The following is an 18,440-nucleotide window of genomic DNA, read 5'->3' as shown; positions in this document are numbered from 1 at the left end:
TCTGAACTGTATTGTCATGATGTAGTAATTGAGATGGTTCCTGTTTGAGTAATTGCCAATTCCAGCTAAAAGGGTTAGGTTCAGAAAGATATGCTGCAGAGACTTGGCATGTAATTTTAGATAAGTACTTCTAATTGCCTATTTTAAATCTCTGCTGACCTGTTCCTCACAATGATTTTTCTTGTTATGGGTAGGACTGCAATGAATTGCTGTTGTCAGCTCTCCTAAGCTTCCAATTTTGTGACCAGATCTAGTGTGGGTCCTTCTGTAGGCTTGTGTATAGGTCTGTTCTGAAAGCAAATATTTATGTCTTGACATCATGTATCAAATACTGTTCATTAATGTCTGGGATGAAGATCGGAATTTGAGGTCTTTCCATACCTGCTGTCAGTAAACAGACTTTTCATGACTTGCCTTGTGGCATTTTATAGACAGCAAACAGGCAGTAAATGGCTCCAACTGACAAACTCGGACACAGCCTATAAAATAACTGCTTTAACAGTGAGATGTTAGGCCAGGAGACTGTGCAAAAATGGAGAGAGAACCTGATGATAAACTGTTCTCAACCAAAACCAGTCAATCCCTCATCAGAAGTCATGTTTCAGGCTGAAGAACATCAAAGATTTTTTTAAGGCTGTTGTACAGCTCCTTTAGGAGGGTAAGGCCTTCCTTTTCAGACTCAGATGTGGCAGTCAGTGAGTGTTCTCCTTTTCTGAGTATCCCAGAAAGCAGATTCTTAGTCTGATCTTTGGAATAAACCCCTGTGCCGTGCCTCTAGTTGTGCTCCCAAAGTTTGTGGCCCCTCTGGAAAACTTGTGCGTGATTTAAGGAGCATGGGTAAGTGATCAATGCCTGATATTTCAGAGGAAATTGGAAGTATAAAGCTCTGGGCAATTTTTTTGGATAATCCTTCCCCAAACAAGTTCTTGTCTGGACCTATAACGGTTAAGCTTTTACTTATCCAGACTTAAGCTGATCTCTTAATTATTTTTTGAAAGCTCTTTAAAAATCCAACTATAGATATTCTTGAACTTCAAATCATGGGGAGGTGGAGGGGGAAGAGGATGGTTCTGAGCTGTAGCAGCTTCCTGGGGCACTGGTTGCCAAGGTAGACATGTGTGAAAAAGTTTTTTTTTTTTTTTTTTTCCTGGGTTTGTTCTGAATTTGTCCGTTTATTGGATGTTGTTTCCCAGTGTGAAAGCCAAAAGGATGGAAGTTCCCCATTTCCTTGCTCTGTGCTCTTACCTTCCCTACTTTTATCTTGTTTCCATATTTGCTTCTTCCCCAAAGTAAGTGTTCTCAAGCTTTTCAGTCTTGTAGTCTCCCTACATGGCAGTTCCCCCAATCAGTTTAATTACCTTTTTTGGGCAACTACTTGTTATTGTAGGATTATTGGGATTTTTTTCTTCCAAAAAAAAAAAAGTAAATGGAAGTCCTTGCAGATTACAGTGGTTTTAAGAAGCAAGTGCAAGAGAAATACGATGAGTTCATAACTGGGTTATGCCCCTTCCTTGCTTTCTCCTCTCCCCCAGCGCAGTTAAAAGCATGAACTTGGGCTTTTATTGGATCCATTATCCTTCTATTGTGCTGAAGGTATCTGAGCAGAATAGTCAGCTTACGGTAAACTTTGTACTGCCTAGGGACAAGACAATACTCTTGTGTTACAGCACTGCCAGTCATCAGGCAAGGGGATAGAAAAGGGAAAATTGTGCTTAAATTATTTTAATTTTTTTTTCCCTACAGTGCTTCAGACCCATAAACTTCTCTATTGAAGCAAGCTTGTTTATTCCCAGAATCTGCCTAGTGTTGAGGGTAAACCAGTATCATGTCAGGAGAGGGCAGGGAGAGTGGCAAATAGCTCTGTCGTCGGTTAAGGGTGACTTGTTTCTTCCATGACTTTTTCAATGTCCATGCTACTTAGTGGCTGGCACTTAGTTTCTTGGGATGGAGGAGAAGAGGACCGTTAGTTTGGAGTGGGGTTAGGAAACACATAGTAAATGGCTCTATCAGTAGTTGAATGATGAGTGGCCGTGAACTTCAAGCTTCTACAGCAGCAGGTGCTCAGAGGCCAGGGAATCTGGGAGCACCTCCCAGCTTGTGGAGATACCATGCTTTGAGTGATTAAGTGATATGACTTGTTAAAGGTATTGATCTTGATCCTTGTATCTCAACATACACTTCAGCTGTGTGGGTAGTCGGGGATAACCTGCACACTTTGCAAACGCTGCATGACATTCTACATTAATGCAATGGCTTAATTTATTGCTGCTATAGGAAATGGAGGGACCAATTTTGTTGCATCATGAGCAAACCAAGTCAAGGGCATTCAGCTCTTCAGCAGATGTGGTAATTGCTGTGAAGAATGTAGACTGGCAGGAATAATGTAGTTCAGAGATGTGGCTCTTTTTTAGCCCAGCTACTGAGTTAGGTGATGTTAGTCAAGATTTTATTTCAGTGCTTGATTTCTTTATCTTTTTCCCTTGTACACTTTTGAATGCTCCCAGATCTTTCTTAGGAGGCCTGTGGGGTTCAGCTGAAAGGGAAGTACAGTATAGCTTATAATGGTTCTTGCTCACCAGTGTGACTGGAAGTGGAATGTAGGCTGAAGTGGTCAAATACAGCATTGTCTACAATTGGTCTTGCATTTTTTTATTTATTTGTTATTTAAGTTCCACTTCTTACTTGTCCTGCAACCCACAGTAGTTAACAAACTTATGCAATGTTTTGGTGTTTGTTTGAAAACAGGCTGTTCATGTGGTGTATTTCACAGCTGGACACTGCTCAATGTTGTGTTTTGCTCTTACCTCTCCTTTGCTTTGTGGGATGCTGGTTGCATTGGTGCTGTTGCCAATCCTTGAAACACAGTGTTATGACATCTACCTCAGAATAACCATGCCTCAAGCTTTGTTCTCTATATAAGTGCTTCCTTGTTTCAAAGAATTATTGATTTAAATGGCCTTAAATCTCCCCTCTGTCCAGCAAACTCTGCTTTCTTTCATTCAGATGGGTTTTTTCCTCCATGCTTTGAGAGCACAGATGACATGGGTTCTCGCTTAGCAGTTAGTAGGAATGTTGAAAAACACAGAGGGGAACATAAGCTATAGGGTATCTCGCATCGGGCTTTCCCAGCTGGGGGGAACTGATGCTTGTTCAGCTCCTAGGGTGATTCAACTGGAGACAGATTCAGGAAGGAGCATGTGGTGTTGTGGCTCCTAGGAGGAGAGTCCAAACTTTTCCTAGTCCAGCGACTGATAGGACTGGGTCTGACAGGTCTGCACATAAGAGGACTGAAGTGAAGGTACTGCTCTTCCACTGCTATGATCAGAGGGCAGTTAAGGAAGATGACGGAACAAGTTTAACTGCAATAAAAAGAAATGTCCTTTCGAATTTCATTGAGTTAACCTGGGGAGCTTGCTGCCAATAATACGGAGATCAAACATGGCGTGAGATTAAATAAATCAACCTATAGTTGAGAAGGTTAAATTACATAGGATTTAAAAACAGGATTATGAACTCCCTGGTCTAAAGCATAAGCTAACAGTTAACTGCCCAGGCTTAGTCAAAAGTCTTCCCTCTGGGCAGGTAATTATGTAACTGCTTGTTACAGAGTTTTACACCTTCTTTTGAAGACTTGGACAGGATATTGAACTGGCTTTGATCTGACAGAGCAGTTCTTACAAGTGGATCAACCAGACTATAAGTTGTTGGGAACGAAGGAGCAGACTGCTGTAGAAGTGGTACAGGCATTTCATCCGTGCCTGTCATTTTACAGGAGTTGCCTTTATAATTCCATTTCCAGTCCTGAGGACCTTTACACTTGCTCCAGGGGAAAAAGTCCCCACGTGTCAGTGCCAGAGAGTCCGATGTATACTAGGTGGTTTCTGCATGGTTATTTGATATGCTGTGTTATGTGTTTCTTGCATGATGGGATTGCAGCTTTACAGAAGACTTAAACCTAAACTGGGTATAGCTTGGTTTATTGTTTCTTAAAGCAGCAGCAATCTTAATTACTGTGCTAGGTGAAGTCTTTTTTTTTTGGTGTGAAGTTCAGTATGAACATCAGGATTAATTTGGGGTGAAATTCTGAATGTAGAATGTCTTCTGTCACCTGGGCTGGATGAACATGAGTTGGTGCATGTAAACATCTTCGGAGAGTTTGCAATTGACTGTGTGGACTAATCACAAATTTAAGGCATTGTTGAGCTGTAAACACTGGGTATTGATCTGAACAGCCATAAGGGTCAGCGATGTGTTAGTTGGCAAAGTGGGTAAAGCTGGCTTCGCTTGTGTCTGTGAGATGAGTCACTTGCCTATTTGCTTTGTAGCTGAAACCAAGAAAAAATGGGTGCATTCCAGTAACTGTTTAAATATCTGCTTCCTTCAGTATGTTGTCACTAATACTGCAGACCTTGAAAGGGAGAACCACCAGTGAGTGATGCTGAAAAGCAGCCACTGAAGTGGGCAACTACTGAATGACTTGTCACAGGAGTGGTTTGTTCCCATCACCTAAGATTAATTTATGGATGGAAACTTTTTTATCCTTTTCAGAATTGTTTCTTTTCCACTGTTGCTCTGGATGGGCTAATCTAACCCCTTTATAATTCTGCCAGTTTTATCTCCTGTAGCTGCATCTTCAGGTAAAGAACGGAACTGAATAATCTGGACATGGAAGTTGGATCATAATCTCTGATTTTGAGCTCTGTGCTCTTTCCCCATCTCCTTCAAAAAATGCCTCTCAAATTGATTGTGGTAGGGGAACACGGGATTTTTTTTACACTGATGTTTAAAAAGCGGAATGAATATTCTCAATTTTACAGCCTTTTTAGTTAAAACATTAGAATTTCACTTGGAGCAAAATTTTAACAGTTACAGCTGCCTGTAGGACTAGAGCTTTAAATCCTGCTTTAAAAGGATGAAGAGGAGCTTTAATGCCTCATGCCTCGAGATTTCAAAGGTGAGAGATAAGGTCTTAGCTCCGTAGCTGGAGCATTGGTGTCTTCAAGGGGGAGATCCCATCTGACCTGCTTTGCTCACCACCCCCCCCCTCCCCTGGCATGCTTTCCCTCCCCAGTTCTCTTACAGTTGTGATTGCTTTTGCACAGGGTAGCCAAACTGACGGCTTTCTGGATTCCTCTGAAGTTGCAGGTAGCCACATAAAAGCAGACTGCTGCTGTCTTCTATCTCTTGAGTTCCTATCAACATGTAGGAAGTAAAACTAAATGAAGCAGGATTTTCATCCTTCTATTTGAGAGTATGGGTCTTTGAAATGTGCTTCAGGGGCCGATAAACACCAAGAATAGGAGGCGATGATGTGAACAGAAAATACCAGTAAGAAAGTTCAGCTAGCAGCTTAAACACAGCCTCGCCTGCTTTCTATCTCTGCTCCTATTAACTCAAACTTCAGTTGTATGTCAGTGGGCAAATAAACCCACTTCCAAAGCAGCAGATCTCCAGAAGTATGTCTGACTTACAGGAGACTAAGAGGTTTCTTATGATTCTAAATTATACTTCACAGCAGTTTTATTAGTGTTTCAGAAGCTTTGAAATGCTGCTTTGATTTTCTGCAGAAGTACTGAAAACACTCATCAGAACCCTTAATGGAAGACATGGAGGCCTTTATAGCTAATCCCAGTCTATTCGCTTTTGGTATTTGACAGTGCAGATATTTTTAATATCTAGCCCAGGGTGAGCATGTAACCACCGCCTGCATCTAGACATGTTTTTATCGGTAATTCATTCTCCATAGCTGAGCAGAAGGCAGTGTAATTTATGGATCCTGAAATTGGGACTTGGCAGTAAGGCTGTGTCTCATATCTGAAGCCATCTAGTGTGAGGGGTGTCTGCGTAAGCAACTGGATGGAAGAGCTGTCTACCATCCACTGCATCTGCGGACAGTTTAGGGGGTCTGTATCAAGTCACCCGTGACTGTTGAGGGAGTGGAAATAAAGCAACATTTCCAGCTTAGAACTTGTATATAGTAACTTAGGTAAGTTCTGATGTTTAGCACTGACATTATTACAGAGGTGTAAAAGTCACTGAGATTTTTTTAGGAGTCTTCCAATATAGTTTTGATGCTACTGAAAGTGAGGGGAGTGCCGTTGTAACTTGGTTATTTCTTCTTTGTGTGATTTGGGGATAGTAGTCTTGTTTGAGAGGAAGTGGGGAGGGGAAGTCTTTGCCTGTTACTACTTTGTCATGTTTGAAGAGCAGTGAACTCTCTGAAAAGCTTTGGAAATTGAAGTATTACAGCTGTGCTTACTACACACAGAAGGGCCGTTACTGCATTTTATCCCACTCCTGCTCCCTCTTTCTGTAAGTGTGTCTTTGAGTAGAGCTCCCCGGTGATCCTTGACTGGGATTCCTGCCTTAACTACAGCTCTTGAGCCCTTGCATTTGTACTGCCGTAGCACAGACTGTTGTATGTATGACAGAGTTGGCTTGGTCTCAGGTATGCGATGAAGTATTTTAACTGCAAAGCCCACTGCTTTGGCATGATCAGTTAAAACAGTTGTATGCATTTGAGCCTCCAGGATGTTGGTACCCTTTGTGGGGGTGAAGAGGAGCGAAGCTTTGATGTAGCCAGTGTGCAATTAGCCTAGAGAGCTTATTGAAGATGGGGTGGGGGTCTGCGGGTGAGAGGGAAAGTCTGCCTGACTGCTGCTCGTTATTGTATATATTAATTTACATTATTATTGGTAATAATGTAAAAACGCTGGAAATCATGGGCTGTGTTGCAATTATTATTCAGAGCTATGCTACACTGAGAGAAGTGTTTTGATCTGCCCATGTTACACCTCCGCTACCTGATGGAGGTATTTAATTGCCAAGATCAGGTTTGTGATTACTGATTTTTTTCCTCTTTGTGCACCAAAGCATATGACAGGCCTGAGTGTGTGTTTTGTTTTTTTTTTTTTTTTTAAACTGTGCTTCCCAGCCTGGGGAGCAGACTGTGGTAATGAACAAGAGGAACTTCTTAGAAAAGAATAAAATAGTAACTAAGCATCACGGAATGCCTGCAAAATGCAGTAGTACAGAACTGCTCAAATGGCAAAGATCTGCTCCAGGTCTAGGCTCTTATGTAAACTTGGTCCAAACTTTGTCTCACTGTCTCCTGAATTCCATTGGGTTACACTAATATATATAAAATATGCAATGTTTGTTTATATTTGTTGTACTACTCTCTTCAGCTCTCTGGGAGATGATTCAGAATATTCTGAGTGGTCTAGCTAAGAAAAATAAAAACATCTCCTCTAGATCACTTCTGATTTGGGGCAGGTCTGGCTGCTGGTATAATTAACCAGTCAGTGTCCTGCTTATTTCTTTCCTTCTGTGTTTACTCTGGTGCCACTTTTGCATATGTAAGTTTTTTTCATTGGTAGAGAGAGAAGTTAGGCACCTGGATTTGCCTGTATGTTAAAAAAAAAAAAAAATCTTTAAAATGAATTTCAAGCTTTAGTCTGAATACTGATTTCAGGCTCAGGGACCATCATTGTGTCAGACTTACGGATCTGTTAACTAAAGGCTCAGTCCAGTGCTCTGTGCAAGTCCAAAATGTTCCTAGTGTAAGCTAGTGAGTTCAAAATTGAGTTCAATGAGTTTTAGAAAGGTTGTGTGAATCAAGAGTGTTGCACTTTGTTTACAGACAGCAGCCCAGAGCTTCCCAACCAGCCCAGGTCTTGTGCAAGGGTTATGACAGGGTGCAAACCAGTCACTGAGTCTGACCTGTGTTATCCCATCCATCCCCTGGTAGAAATCTGGGGCAGTGAAGTAAAAAGAACATTTTTGTTGCCAACTCTGTCTGTCGAGGGTTTTTTCTGCATTGTGAAGAAACCTAACTAGAAGGCATTAGGAAACTCCAAAGGTGCTGATTTATTTCCTTTTTGAAAAATAGCTTGACAGGAGTGAGTGTTTGCAAGGAAGGGAGCTGGAGCTGTCAGGGTAAGCAGAGGATATTGTTTCAGGCTGTATTTATTTTCACAGAGTGGTTTTTAGTCAACGGGTAGGCTACACTGAGATGAATAGCCTACTCCCCAGCTCTTCAGATATCTTTTCCTGTTTAGAAGGATTCTTCTTTAATCTGCTTATTTAAGTTTCCTGGAAAGTTGGTGCCTCTTCTCGGGAAGCAGAAAGAGGAACCAATTCCTTTTGATTCCTCAAATGCACCTACTCCCTGAAAAGCAGTATTAAAGTGGATAAATCAACATTAGCATGTTTCTTTGTAGCTGTGATTGCCAGCTAAACCCTTGCCAAGGGGAAAGTGGTGTGCCTTTATGCTATGCTCAGTCACAAGCAGAGCTTTGTACATGAGCAGGAGAAGAATTTGCTGTGTCTGTGGGGTGTCCTAGACATGGAGAATCCTTCTCAGAGCTTCGTTTTATACTTTGGTACCAGGGAGGCCTTGTGCTTAGAGGGAAGAAAGGATCAGGGTGTGAAGAGCCCTTGCTCTCCCCCTTCCTTCTGTGTTTGGGGTTATGGGGCTCAGCTGAGTCGGTGTCATGGGGAGGGGGCTGACAGCAGTGATTAAACCTCTGAAAAGTGGCATCCACCTGTTCAGTGAAGGAATGTCTTAGTTGAGAGCAGAATTTCAGGGTATCAGGGCATGAATCACAGAATCATTAAGATTGGAAAGGTCCTTTAACATCATCAAGTCCAACCATCAGCCCAACACTACCCAGCCCACTAAACCATGTCCTGAAGTGCTATGTCTACATGTTTTTTGAACCTCTCCAGTGATGGTGACTCCACCACCTCCCTGGGCAGCCTGTTCCAATGCCTGACCACTCTCTTAGTAAAGAAATTTTTCCTAATATCCAATCTAAACCTCCCCTGGTGCAACTTGAGGCCATTTCCCCATGTCCTATCACTAGTTACTTGGGAGAAGAGACCAATACCCATGTCGCCACAACCCCCTTTCAGGTAGTTGTAGAGAGCGATAAGGTCTCCCCTCAGCCTCCTCTTCTCCAGACGGAACAACCCCAGTTCCCTCAGCTGCTCCTTGAGAACAAGAAGACTTGTTCTCCAGACCCCTCACCAGCTTCGTTGCCCTTCTCTGGACACAACGAGTGTCTGGCGTGGGTGATGCTGGAGGGTACAACTTGGCAGGTTGTGGGGCTTGGCTGAAGCACAAAGGCCCAGCTGGGTGTAGTACAGGGTGCCAGGCTTGACTTAATGGATGGCTTTTGTCTATGGGCAATCAAGAATCTGCAAGGCTTTCTGTCCAAACTGGTGATTTATGCTTGCATAATGAAAAATCAGCCAATGTTTTCTGTGGTGGTGTTTCCACCCCCATAACGTGGAAAACATCAACCTTTAACCCATAACCAAGTCTAAGAATGAGCATGGTCAAAACTCAAGCAATTTCATATCTGAGTGTATTTCATATTGTACTCCATCTGTAGTGGCTAACCACTTTCTAATCTCAGACTGGTTTCCCTCTTCTTCTATAAGCTCTGCTTTGTGCCTTCAACCTGATTGAGCTAAGCCACCTGCTTTTCTGCTGGGAAGAAATATTAGGGATAAGAGGCCTTTTTTTCCCCTGAGGCAAATATTTCCCTTTCTCATCCAAATTATGGTCTTCAACTAATTAAGCATCTGTTGTGTAGTGTCTCACTGAAAGGGGGAGTCAACATGAACTTTTTAGGTAACAAACTGGTGTGAATTTTCAGGAATATTCTGTTGTAGCTGCATGCAGATGTTTCAGTTAAGATAACTTTGTTGCTCTTGCCAGCGGTTTTTTGGTCAACTTTTTCTTTCTTCTAGACAGACAGGTAGAGCACCTTAAAATATGTTTGGGCCCTAGGACGATGCAGGCTGAGTGTTAAGAATATTTCTGGATTTTCTATTTTTTAGCTTCTAGTCACCCTTTTTTCTTTGCACCCTCTTTGAACATTGTGTCTTGAGGAAGATAACTTCTGTGCGCAAGGAATAATAATCACTGGGTCCAACTGCTAATGCTTTTTTTCCCCTACAGAAAGAAATTCAAGCCATGAGTCAGTGCCATCACCCCAACATTGTATCTTACTACACATCGTTCGTGGTGAAAGATGAGCTTTGGCTGGTGATGAAGTTACTTAGTGGAGGTGAGTGGTCCAGTTTCTTCACCCTAAAAGGCAACGTAAAAAGTTGTCTTCCTGTAATACCCTTTCCCTTCTTTTCCTCCTAAGCTTCCCACTTGTGAATTAAGGCATTTGAATAACAATATTTAACTTCAACACATTCAGCTCATAGATAGATTTGCATGTTATGTACATCAGTAGTAACACCTAACTGCATGACTGTGCTAGCTTTTTTCCCTCCTCGTGTTTTGAATATTTGACAGTATTTCGTAGAGTTATTTTGTACGTGTTTGCCAAATGACTCACTTAAGTATTTGAAAATTGGAGTGTGTGACTTCAGACATTGACAAGAGAAACTTAAGTGCAGATGTAGTAGTTGAAACCATCGTAAACTTCTAGGAAATAAATCTCACTTCCATCTTCTCAGATGATGGATCTGAAATGATGCTTCTCAGGTCATGTTAACAAAAGTTTCTTCATCTTGCTCTGTAAGCCTAGGATAAGCTTTTGAACTAGAGAAGTGTGCAACTAACTCCACTGGGCCCAGCCATTTCCACCAGCTTTATCATTAGAATTGTAACTCCTCTTGCAAGGCTGGTTCCTTGACCTTTTTTGTGCAGCTTGGATGCCTGCATGGTGCTGATGGCTCATTTGTAACCAGCCATTCTATTGACTTTTTTTTTAATTTATTTACACGTTGGCTGCTCTTGTGAGGAACTTTAAATCACCTCTGTTTTGGGCAGAGCTACTCCTATAATGTCGGTGTATGGCTTTAAAAAGGGAGGAGAACATCAGTGCGAGTGCAGCTTGATTTGTATAGTGTCAATCTTCACAGCTTGGATTACCTTGCCCGCTTGTTCTAGTTGACAAAACTGGGAATGCTTGGGGCAATTTCAGATTACCACCTAGCTAATGCAGAGCCAAGGAAACTTCCCCCTTTCTGGATTTATGCTGTCACACACTGGAGAAACAGCTTTTTTTTTTTTTTTTTGGACAGAGAAGAGTTTGAAAACGTCTTATCAGTAATGCTTAATTTGTTGTCATAGTATTTTCCAGGTTCCCTGTTTAAGTTACAGTCAAGACAAGAAGTGAAATCAAGTTCTGGATGATAACACAGAGGACTGTTGCTAAGTCTGAGGCCTGTCTTTAGGAGGACTTGATTTTCCTGGCACCCTAGTGAAAGCTGGAAAAAAACCCCTGCTTTCTTGCTTTTTAAAAAATATTTCCTTGGCTTCTCTGCTTTTGGCTTAATAGTGAGGACTGTAAAATGCCAGAAGATGATGTGGAAAAATCTGGCTAAACCTGTCGGCTTTTTCCACAGGAGCTCAACAATGACCTTAAAACATGGTCTTTGAAGATCTTCTATAGAGAATTTTAGCAGTTCTCTTGGGGGCAATAAAATTTCATGCCAGCTTGAGTCTGTCTTAAAGGGTTTTCATGTCTCATGTGCTCATGTGTCATTAAGCAGTACTGTCTTTTATTGGAGGGACATGTAACAGGTCATTAAAGATATGATGGCTGGTTTTGTGTAGAAAAGAATCCCCAGCCAACTTAGTGCAAGTAGTTTTGCTGTGAGTATAAAAAGTGTGTTTATGGGAAGGTTTCCATAACATGAGGAAATGGCTTTTCAGGGCTGCAGGAGAGACGGCAGCAATGTTCTTTCAATGGTCTTTCAATGGTCTTTTTCAGGAGACTACACAGTCTCTTTGAAATGCACAGCTGCCTTAACTAGTATTTTCACAGTGGTTTTCTGTCAGAACGAAGTCAGGATTAGGCTCATCCTTGAACCTCTAGATGTTGCTTCTGTTTTTCCTCAATCTTGTGTGTGTGTTTTGTGTAAAGCTGGAAAAAGATCAGACTCTTTATGACTGTCTCTTCATTATCAAGGCACCAGAAATGTAAAGACCAGAGTGGAAAACTTCTGGAAGAATAATTATTGCTTCAGAACCAACCTCTGGGTGTTGTGAATGATGACCTCTTTTGCCATTTAATATTCACTTTGAATGGGCTTCTACGTTATACAGGCCTATAATTGACCCTTGTGCAGCTCTGGCATTGTGGGGTACTTTCAGTAAAGTAGTGCTATGAAATCTCAGCGCTTCCTGCTCTGTTGCATATGTTGAAGACCAGGGTCATACAATAAAAGATGGAATAGTAGCATTGCAATCCCCCCCCAACATCTCTGTAAGGCAGTGTTAAATTTTCTCACTTCAAATGAAACATTTGAGGGCTGGGGGACGGGAAGATGGAAAGACTGAGAATGACCTGTCACTATTTTTTTTTTATGCAGTAAGGTACCTTGAGAGGTGTTTTTCAGCTGTTTTCATTTCATACTTTTTTCATGGCTATACTTCAGAAATATCATTTTAGATCTTGTAGGCAAATTCTACATGACAGTCTTGAGGATGGGGAAAGAATCACAGAATCATTAAGGTTGTAAAAGACCTTTAAGATCATCAAGTCCAACCACCAACCCAACACCACCATGCCCACTAAACCGTATCCTGAAGTACCACGTCTACACATTTTTTGAACACTCCAGTGATGGTGACCACCATCTCCCTGGGGAGCCTGTTCCAATGTTTGACCACTCTCTCTGTAAAGAAGTTTTTCCTGATATCTAGTCTAATACACGAAGAAACTTGTGTATTGGAGCTTTCTGACTGAAGAGATTTTTCATGCACTTTTAATGAGACTATTTCTAGTTGGTTTTAGGCTGAGTGATTTATATAACAAGAGACACTTTAAAAACTGCTTCTCATTCCTTTCAGCTTACTACTAATCAGTAATAAAGTGGCTAGTTTTGTGGTTATCTCTTGTCCAGTGGGAAAAATAATGATCCGAGTTTCTCAACAGGAAAAACCTTTAAGCTGTTCTTATAAGCCAGTAAGTTAAAAAAAACCCAAGGTGCAGCCTAACTCTTTCATTCCATCTAACTGTTCAGAGAGCGTGGACTGAGATTGGTACATCCCAGTAAGCACGTATCAAATCTGTTTTGACGTCCGTTCTGTGTCTTGATTGTGGCTTCTGTACTTGAGAATTTCTTCTGGGTAAAAGTTCGGAATCTTATTGTTTCTCTTCCATCAGTGTCAGTGTATGCTGGCATGTGTTTTCAGGCTGAAACTAGTTTTAATTTCAGACTACTTACACTGACCTTATTACTTGGATAAACAGCCTACAAGACAGACCAATCTGTAATGCAAGCCTTCCCCCCGCCCCCCCCCTTTTGCTTGTAATTGCAGTTTAATTTATTTTCTGGTTGCAGTAATTTTGTGGAAATCTTAACCTAGTCACATATGCAAGTACTTTAGAAATGTCTCTAAGGGAAAATATTCTAAATCCATGAAGTGTTATTGTCTGATAACAGTGCCTTGCTCCTCTGAGCAGCCAGCGAGTGCACTCAAAGGTGCCTTAATTGCCTGACTGGCATCGTTGCTGAAAATGAACTATTTGTCTCTGCTTGCAAGTACTGTGTTGGTGGAAGATACTGTTTTCCATCTTTGAAAGTCGTCAGCAGTGAGAAGGTAATGTCCTGGTGAATTGTTAGGGAGTAACACGTAAAACTGCTAATCTGCATCAGAGCCAAGTCAGACAAGCTGGTTGAAGTTGCTGCTGAGAGCAGTTTGAACTGGCAGATTTGACACCAAAGCAGATGTAGAGCATAGTTGTTGATGATGGCAGAAATGTGGCTGTGATGATATCCAGCCGGTAGTGACAAGAGGTGCTGGTGTGTCCAGTTACTCTGACACCCTCCTTCAGATCTGGTGATGTGTGCCTGAATCAGGTCTGTGAAGTATCTGCTGTTTCTGTTCCCTTCAGTAACAATTTCAGACCCTTTCTGACGAAAGGATTTTGTAGGGATCTAAGCTTAGCGATGTCAACTTGGCACCCCAGCCTTTTGGTCCAACATTACTCCAAACTAAACTCCAATGGCTGTTTCTAGACAGCTGCTGACCTGCTCTTTGCCTCGCTGGCATTCCCATGTCATGAATTTTACTCATGCCTTTTTAAAGCCATCTGAAGTCCAGTCCTGCTCTCTAACTTCTGCGGCTTTTTAGAGGAAGAGGAGCAGCTGTCGTTTTGTTCTTGTGCTTTTTCTGATTGTGACCTGTTTGCTCCTCTAAATTCTTGCTGGTTTTAAGAAGAGCTCGTGTTTCACAGGTGACCCAAGGCCATGGCTAACTCTACAAAACAGTTGCTTGTACGAAACAGCCGTCAGTGGTGGCTTGCTGCATCACACAGAAATTTTTACTGCCTTAGCCTACAGCAGATGAGACCTCTGAAATATTTTTAAACTGTGTAAATCCTTTAAATATTGAAACTTTTCCAGATAGGGCTCTTGAATCTTCCACCTTCTTGAAGGCTCCTAATTAAATCTGCTAAGGAGATTACTGTATTGAAATAGTTAAACCTTTTATTTTCCAAAAGTTTTTAAGACCATTTAATCAACCTTTTACTTCAACCTTTGCTCTTGATTGTCTGATGAAGTGCTTGGCCAGCAGTTCAGCAAGCCAGACCAAAAGGGAGGTATGGCAAATCTTAGGTCTCCACCAGGGAGACAGGACATCTTGTTCTACTTCTGCTGTGTTAATTTCTGATCTGGCCACTCCTAATTCCAGCAGTGAGTTACGATCAAAGTGTAAGCTACAGATTCTTAGAAAGCCTTGTGTTTATGTTGAATTATTTTGTTAGGAGACAGCTATGCTATTTTCAGTCCATTTGGAGGGGGTTTAATTTTATTTGTAGAGACACAACTTCAAATAATTAAGGATGGTATAAGTCAGGCACGGAAGATGGTAAGGACTGCACATGATTGTAGAATGTGAAGCATGTAGATACGTTGCCGCTCCTAACTATAATATGAAAAGCATGGGAAAAAAATAGTTAGTCTTCAGATTTTCTCCAATAAATGTCTCTGACTCAACTGCAATAGGCTGTTTTGCCCCCTTTATTGAATTATCTTGCTTCCTACCTTAATCTTGTCATATTTCTTCCAAATTCAGGCAAGTGCTCTAGAGGGAAGGAGGCAAAAAGTGAAAGTTTCTCTTTCTGTGCTGAGGTGGCTTAACCAGGGTTAAGAAGAAACTTCAAAACCAGAAACCTCAGCAATCTACTTAAATGTCTTTTTCTTAGTTTTGTATAACTGGTTCTTTCCTTTACTTCAGCGCTCTTTTGCTTTATCTGTATTCCTCAGCCCCAGAAGTACTGAATCCAAGCAGCTGTTCCTTCTTTTGTGTTTTCTTCTTCCGTTTGTCAGAGGCTGACAAGATACAGATTTAATTTTTGGCTTTGATGACAGTCAGGCTCACCGAAACCACTGGCTTCTGCTGAGATGTCTTAAAAGAAGCAGCAATGAATCCTGCCAACTCCCAGTTCTCAAAAATGCAGCAGTGTCCATCAGATTTGGGGCAGATCTTGATTCTCACAAAACTGTGTAGTGATCCCCAGTGCGGTTCCCCAGCCTACATATGCCAGGCCTTTAAGTGGAAAATCAGTGCAGGTACTGTTACCTGCTTTCTTTGTTGGAGATTAAGTTAGAGTATTAAATTTTCTTGTTCTGCTTGCCAGACAAATTTAAAGGAGAAGTTCTCTTTGCATTTAATTTATCCTGTATCTTTGTCCTGTCACTTAGGTTATAGTGTAACATGCAAGGTGTGGTTCCCACAGCAACTAGTTCTACTGTACATTTATTTTGCCTCTAGGGGCGTGTAAAATCCCAGCCGTAATAATCCTGCATTTATCTGTAATCTCGTTCTAAACAAGCGTTCCTTTCTGCTCAGCTTTTCATACCATTCTCCGCTTCAGCCCCATGTGCTGAAGCATTAAGCAGTGTCACTGACAACTGTCATGTGGATACTTTCTTCCTCTCCTGAAGAGGAATGTCAGAAGTTCTTCCTAAATGCCATTGCTCGTGCTTGCTGATGTAGGTGAGGTCAAAGAAACACTCTCTGGATTTGGAACAGGAAGCATTGACGTTTGCGGTGGCTTGCTGTTGAAAGTGAATCAGTGGAACAATTAGGACTTCTTGCCCCAAGGGTGTGATTACACAAAAGTTTTCTCCAGCAGCAAAGCTGGTTTAAGAAGTTCCTGGCTGCTCGGTCTCCACCCTGCCTGGAAAACTGGATTACCAGTTACTGCTGTGATCTCGTTTACAGTATGGCTTCGTAAGCAGATGCGTTGGCACAACAGGAAGGTGGTGAACCGTGGAACTCTTTAATCTCATTTTGCTGCTGAAGAAAACACTCGAGTAACACAAAGTACAGGGTATTGAAGGAGACGGTTTTCCTGGGTACGTGTGTGGGATGCAAGACAGGGCTGCATTTACTTGGTTTCAAGACAGTCCATTGCAAGTGGTCTGCCTGATGTCAGTATATAAAACTGAATATCCCTCTTATACAAATTCATGCTGTCATTGGTGGAAATCACCTACTTGCTTCTGGAAAGTTGGAACCGACTTCTGTGGATCGAGTCGGGCCTAACCAGATACGCTCCAGCCATGACAAAATGGGAAAGGCAAACTGTGGGGCTTCCCACTCTTCACTTCTGGTGGGCAGTGGGGGGAGAAACGGGATACCTGTTCTGTTTGTGCAGCTGGATGGATGTTAGTCTGTCTGCTGCAGAACTGCTGTGGGCAATAAGGACTCCAGAAAAAATTGCTCAATGCATGTTTGTCTTTGACCCCCAGTAGTTACAGGTTGGGTTTTATCGGGTGAGGGTAAGTCTACGCACAGCTAGTTCCTGGTGACTTCCGCTGTCGTCAGGAGCTATTGCATTAGCAGCTTTCAGAGCAGGCTGGGAAGCTTGTGAGTTTGAGCAGAAAACCACTTAGCTTTCAATTGCCGTACAGTTTGCACGGAGAGACTGCTTTACTAAGTAGATGTAATACAGTTTCCGGTTGGCGTCAGAATATACTGAGACGCTTTGATTAACGGTGAATGATAAATAATGCTAAATGCTTTACCAGATTGCACAATATCTTGTAGGCTTCCTGTTGCTGTGCTGCTCAGTATATATTTGATGGGCAGGAATTTGTTTATAGCTGCGTTTTTTCCACATCAGTCTCTAAATGTCCTCTCCTTTCTTTTGTCTTCTGTTGGGCTTTCAGATCAGTTGCTTATCACCAGACTTCTTTAAACATCCTTATTAATGACAGCATTGTTTATATTTACATTTAGGCCCTAGTTCTGGCTCTTCCCTCAGTCTTGTTTTGTCTTTCCTGATATGCTTCCCCTTTTGGGCTTGGAAGAGCTTTCCAGTCAGCCTCAGCCAAACGTAATTTCTTTCTCACTTAAGCCTGACCTTCCTGTTCTGTGAATCTGTAGCTTCTACTCATGTATTTCTAATGAGGAAAATCAGGAGGGAACTGTTGTAATCAAACACAGTGCCATATATAACGCACACCAGCATATTTCACAGCATTATCCGAAATAGAAGCTATATTCTAGGGAGGAGCCAAAGATTTCTTTAAAAACAAAAAGACATTGTAGTGGATTTTTTTTCTTGAAAATGTTGTAACTGTTCTCTAAGACAGAGCGAGTGCCTTATTTCCAGTGTGAAGCTCATCTGGCCACTAGATTATGGGAGATGTTTGTCTTGTGAGTTGTTAAACCTCTTTGTGTACATAGAGCACAAATCTATACTGAAACTGCATTTAAGTAGAGATCCAACTATGGATGTACTCTTAACTTGCCCAGTTAGTCTTAAACTAGTTTGGAAGCTGAATCAGAAACTGGCAGTATCAAGAATCATTCTGGTGTCCTGAAACAGGATGATGGGTTTGTAATGCACATGTCCTTGTGTAGATTGCATCTTAGTTCCAGTTCAGCTGAATGAGTTTCCAGTTAATTTCTAACAGTTAACATATTGCTGAATCAGGAGCAAGCCACTTTGTGCAAAATGGTCGTGTTTTCCCTTGGGCTAAGGATGAGGCTTCAACCTACTAATCTATTGTTCGAGTGTAATGTGTTTGGGGTGAGAAAATTTGTCCACATCCTAAGAGAGTGGAGATCTTACCCTAGTGTGTCACACACTTAACTGAGATTCTTGGGAATGACTGCATTTTGGCATCAGCCTGAGAAATTCAGCGCAGTATCTACCTTCTACCAGAAAGTGTTTCTCTCAATAGTGAAATTCCCATGACTTCTGTTCTCAAAGTAGCTTTGTGCTTAGCTACGGGTTTCTGTTCGGCGATCTGGGTATTCAGTTCCTCCGTGTCAGGCTTCCTGAGCCAGAATGTCAGAAGATATGGATGTTGTTTACCTGGACTTTAGCAAAGCCTTTGACACAGTTTCCGACAGCATTCTCCTGGAGAAACTGTCTGCTCATGGCTTGGGCAGGCATACTCTTCACTGGGTAATAAACTGGCTGGATGGCCAGGCCCAAAGA

The 18,440-nt window shown here is 41.8% G+C and overlaps 1 protein-coding gene across 1 annotated transcript in view; it reads left to right on the top strand.

Annotated features, from left to right (window-relative positions):
* OXSR1 (oxidative stress responsive kinase 1) overlaps positions 1 to 18,440 on the top strand; it is a gene marked incomplete at both ends in the record, with an annotated part of 92,274 nt that overhangs the window by 21,115 nt on the left and 52,719 nt on the right. The window contains one exon of the mRNA XM_082014964.1: positions 9,971 to 10,079. Coding sequence (XP_081871090.1) covers positions 9,971 to 10,079 — 109 coding nt within the window. The remainder of the gene's footprint in view (positions 1 to 9,970; positions 10,080 to 18,440) is intronic.

The sequence above is a fragment of the Phaethon aethereus genome (assembly GCF_964289735.1).
Source record: "Phaethon aethereus genome assembly, chromosome: 2".
In the NCBI taxonomy this organism is placed as follows: domain Eukaryota; kingdom Metazoa; phylum Chordata; class Aves; order Phaethontiformes; family Phaethontidae; genus Phaethon; species Phaethon aethereus.
Note: the sequence above shows the minus strand (reverse complement) of the source record. Positions and strands in the feature narration are given on the sequence as shown.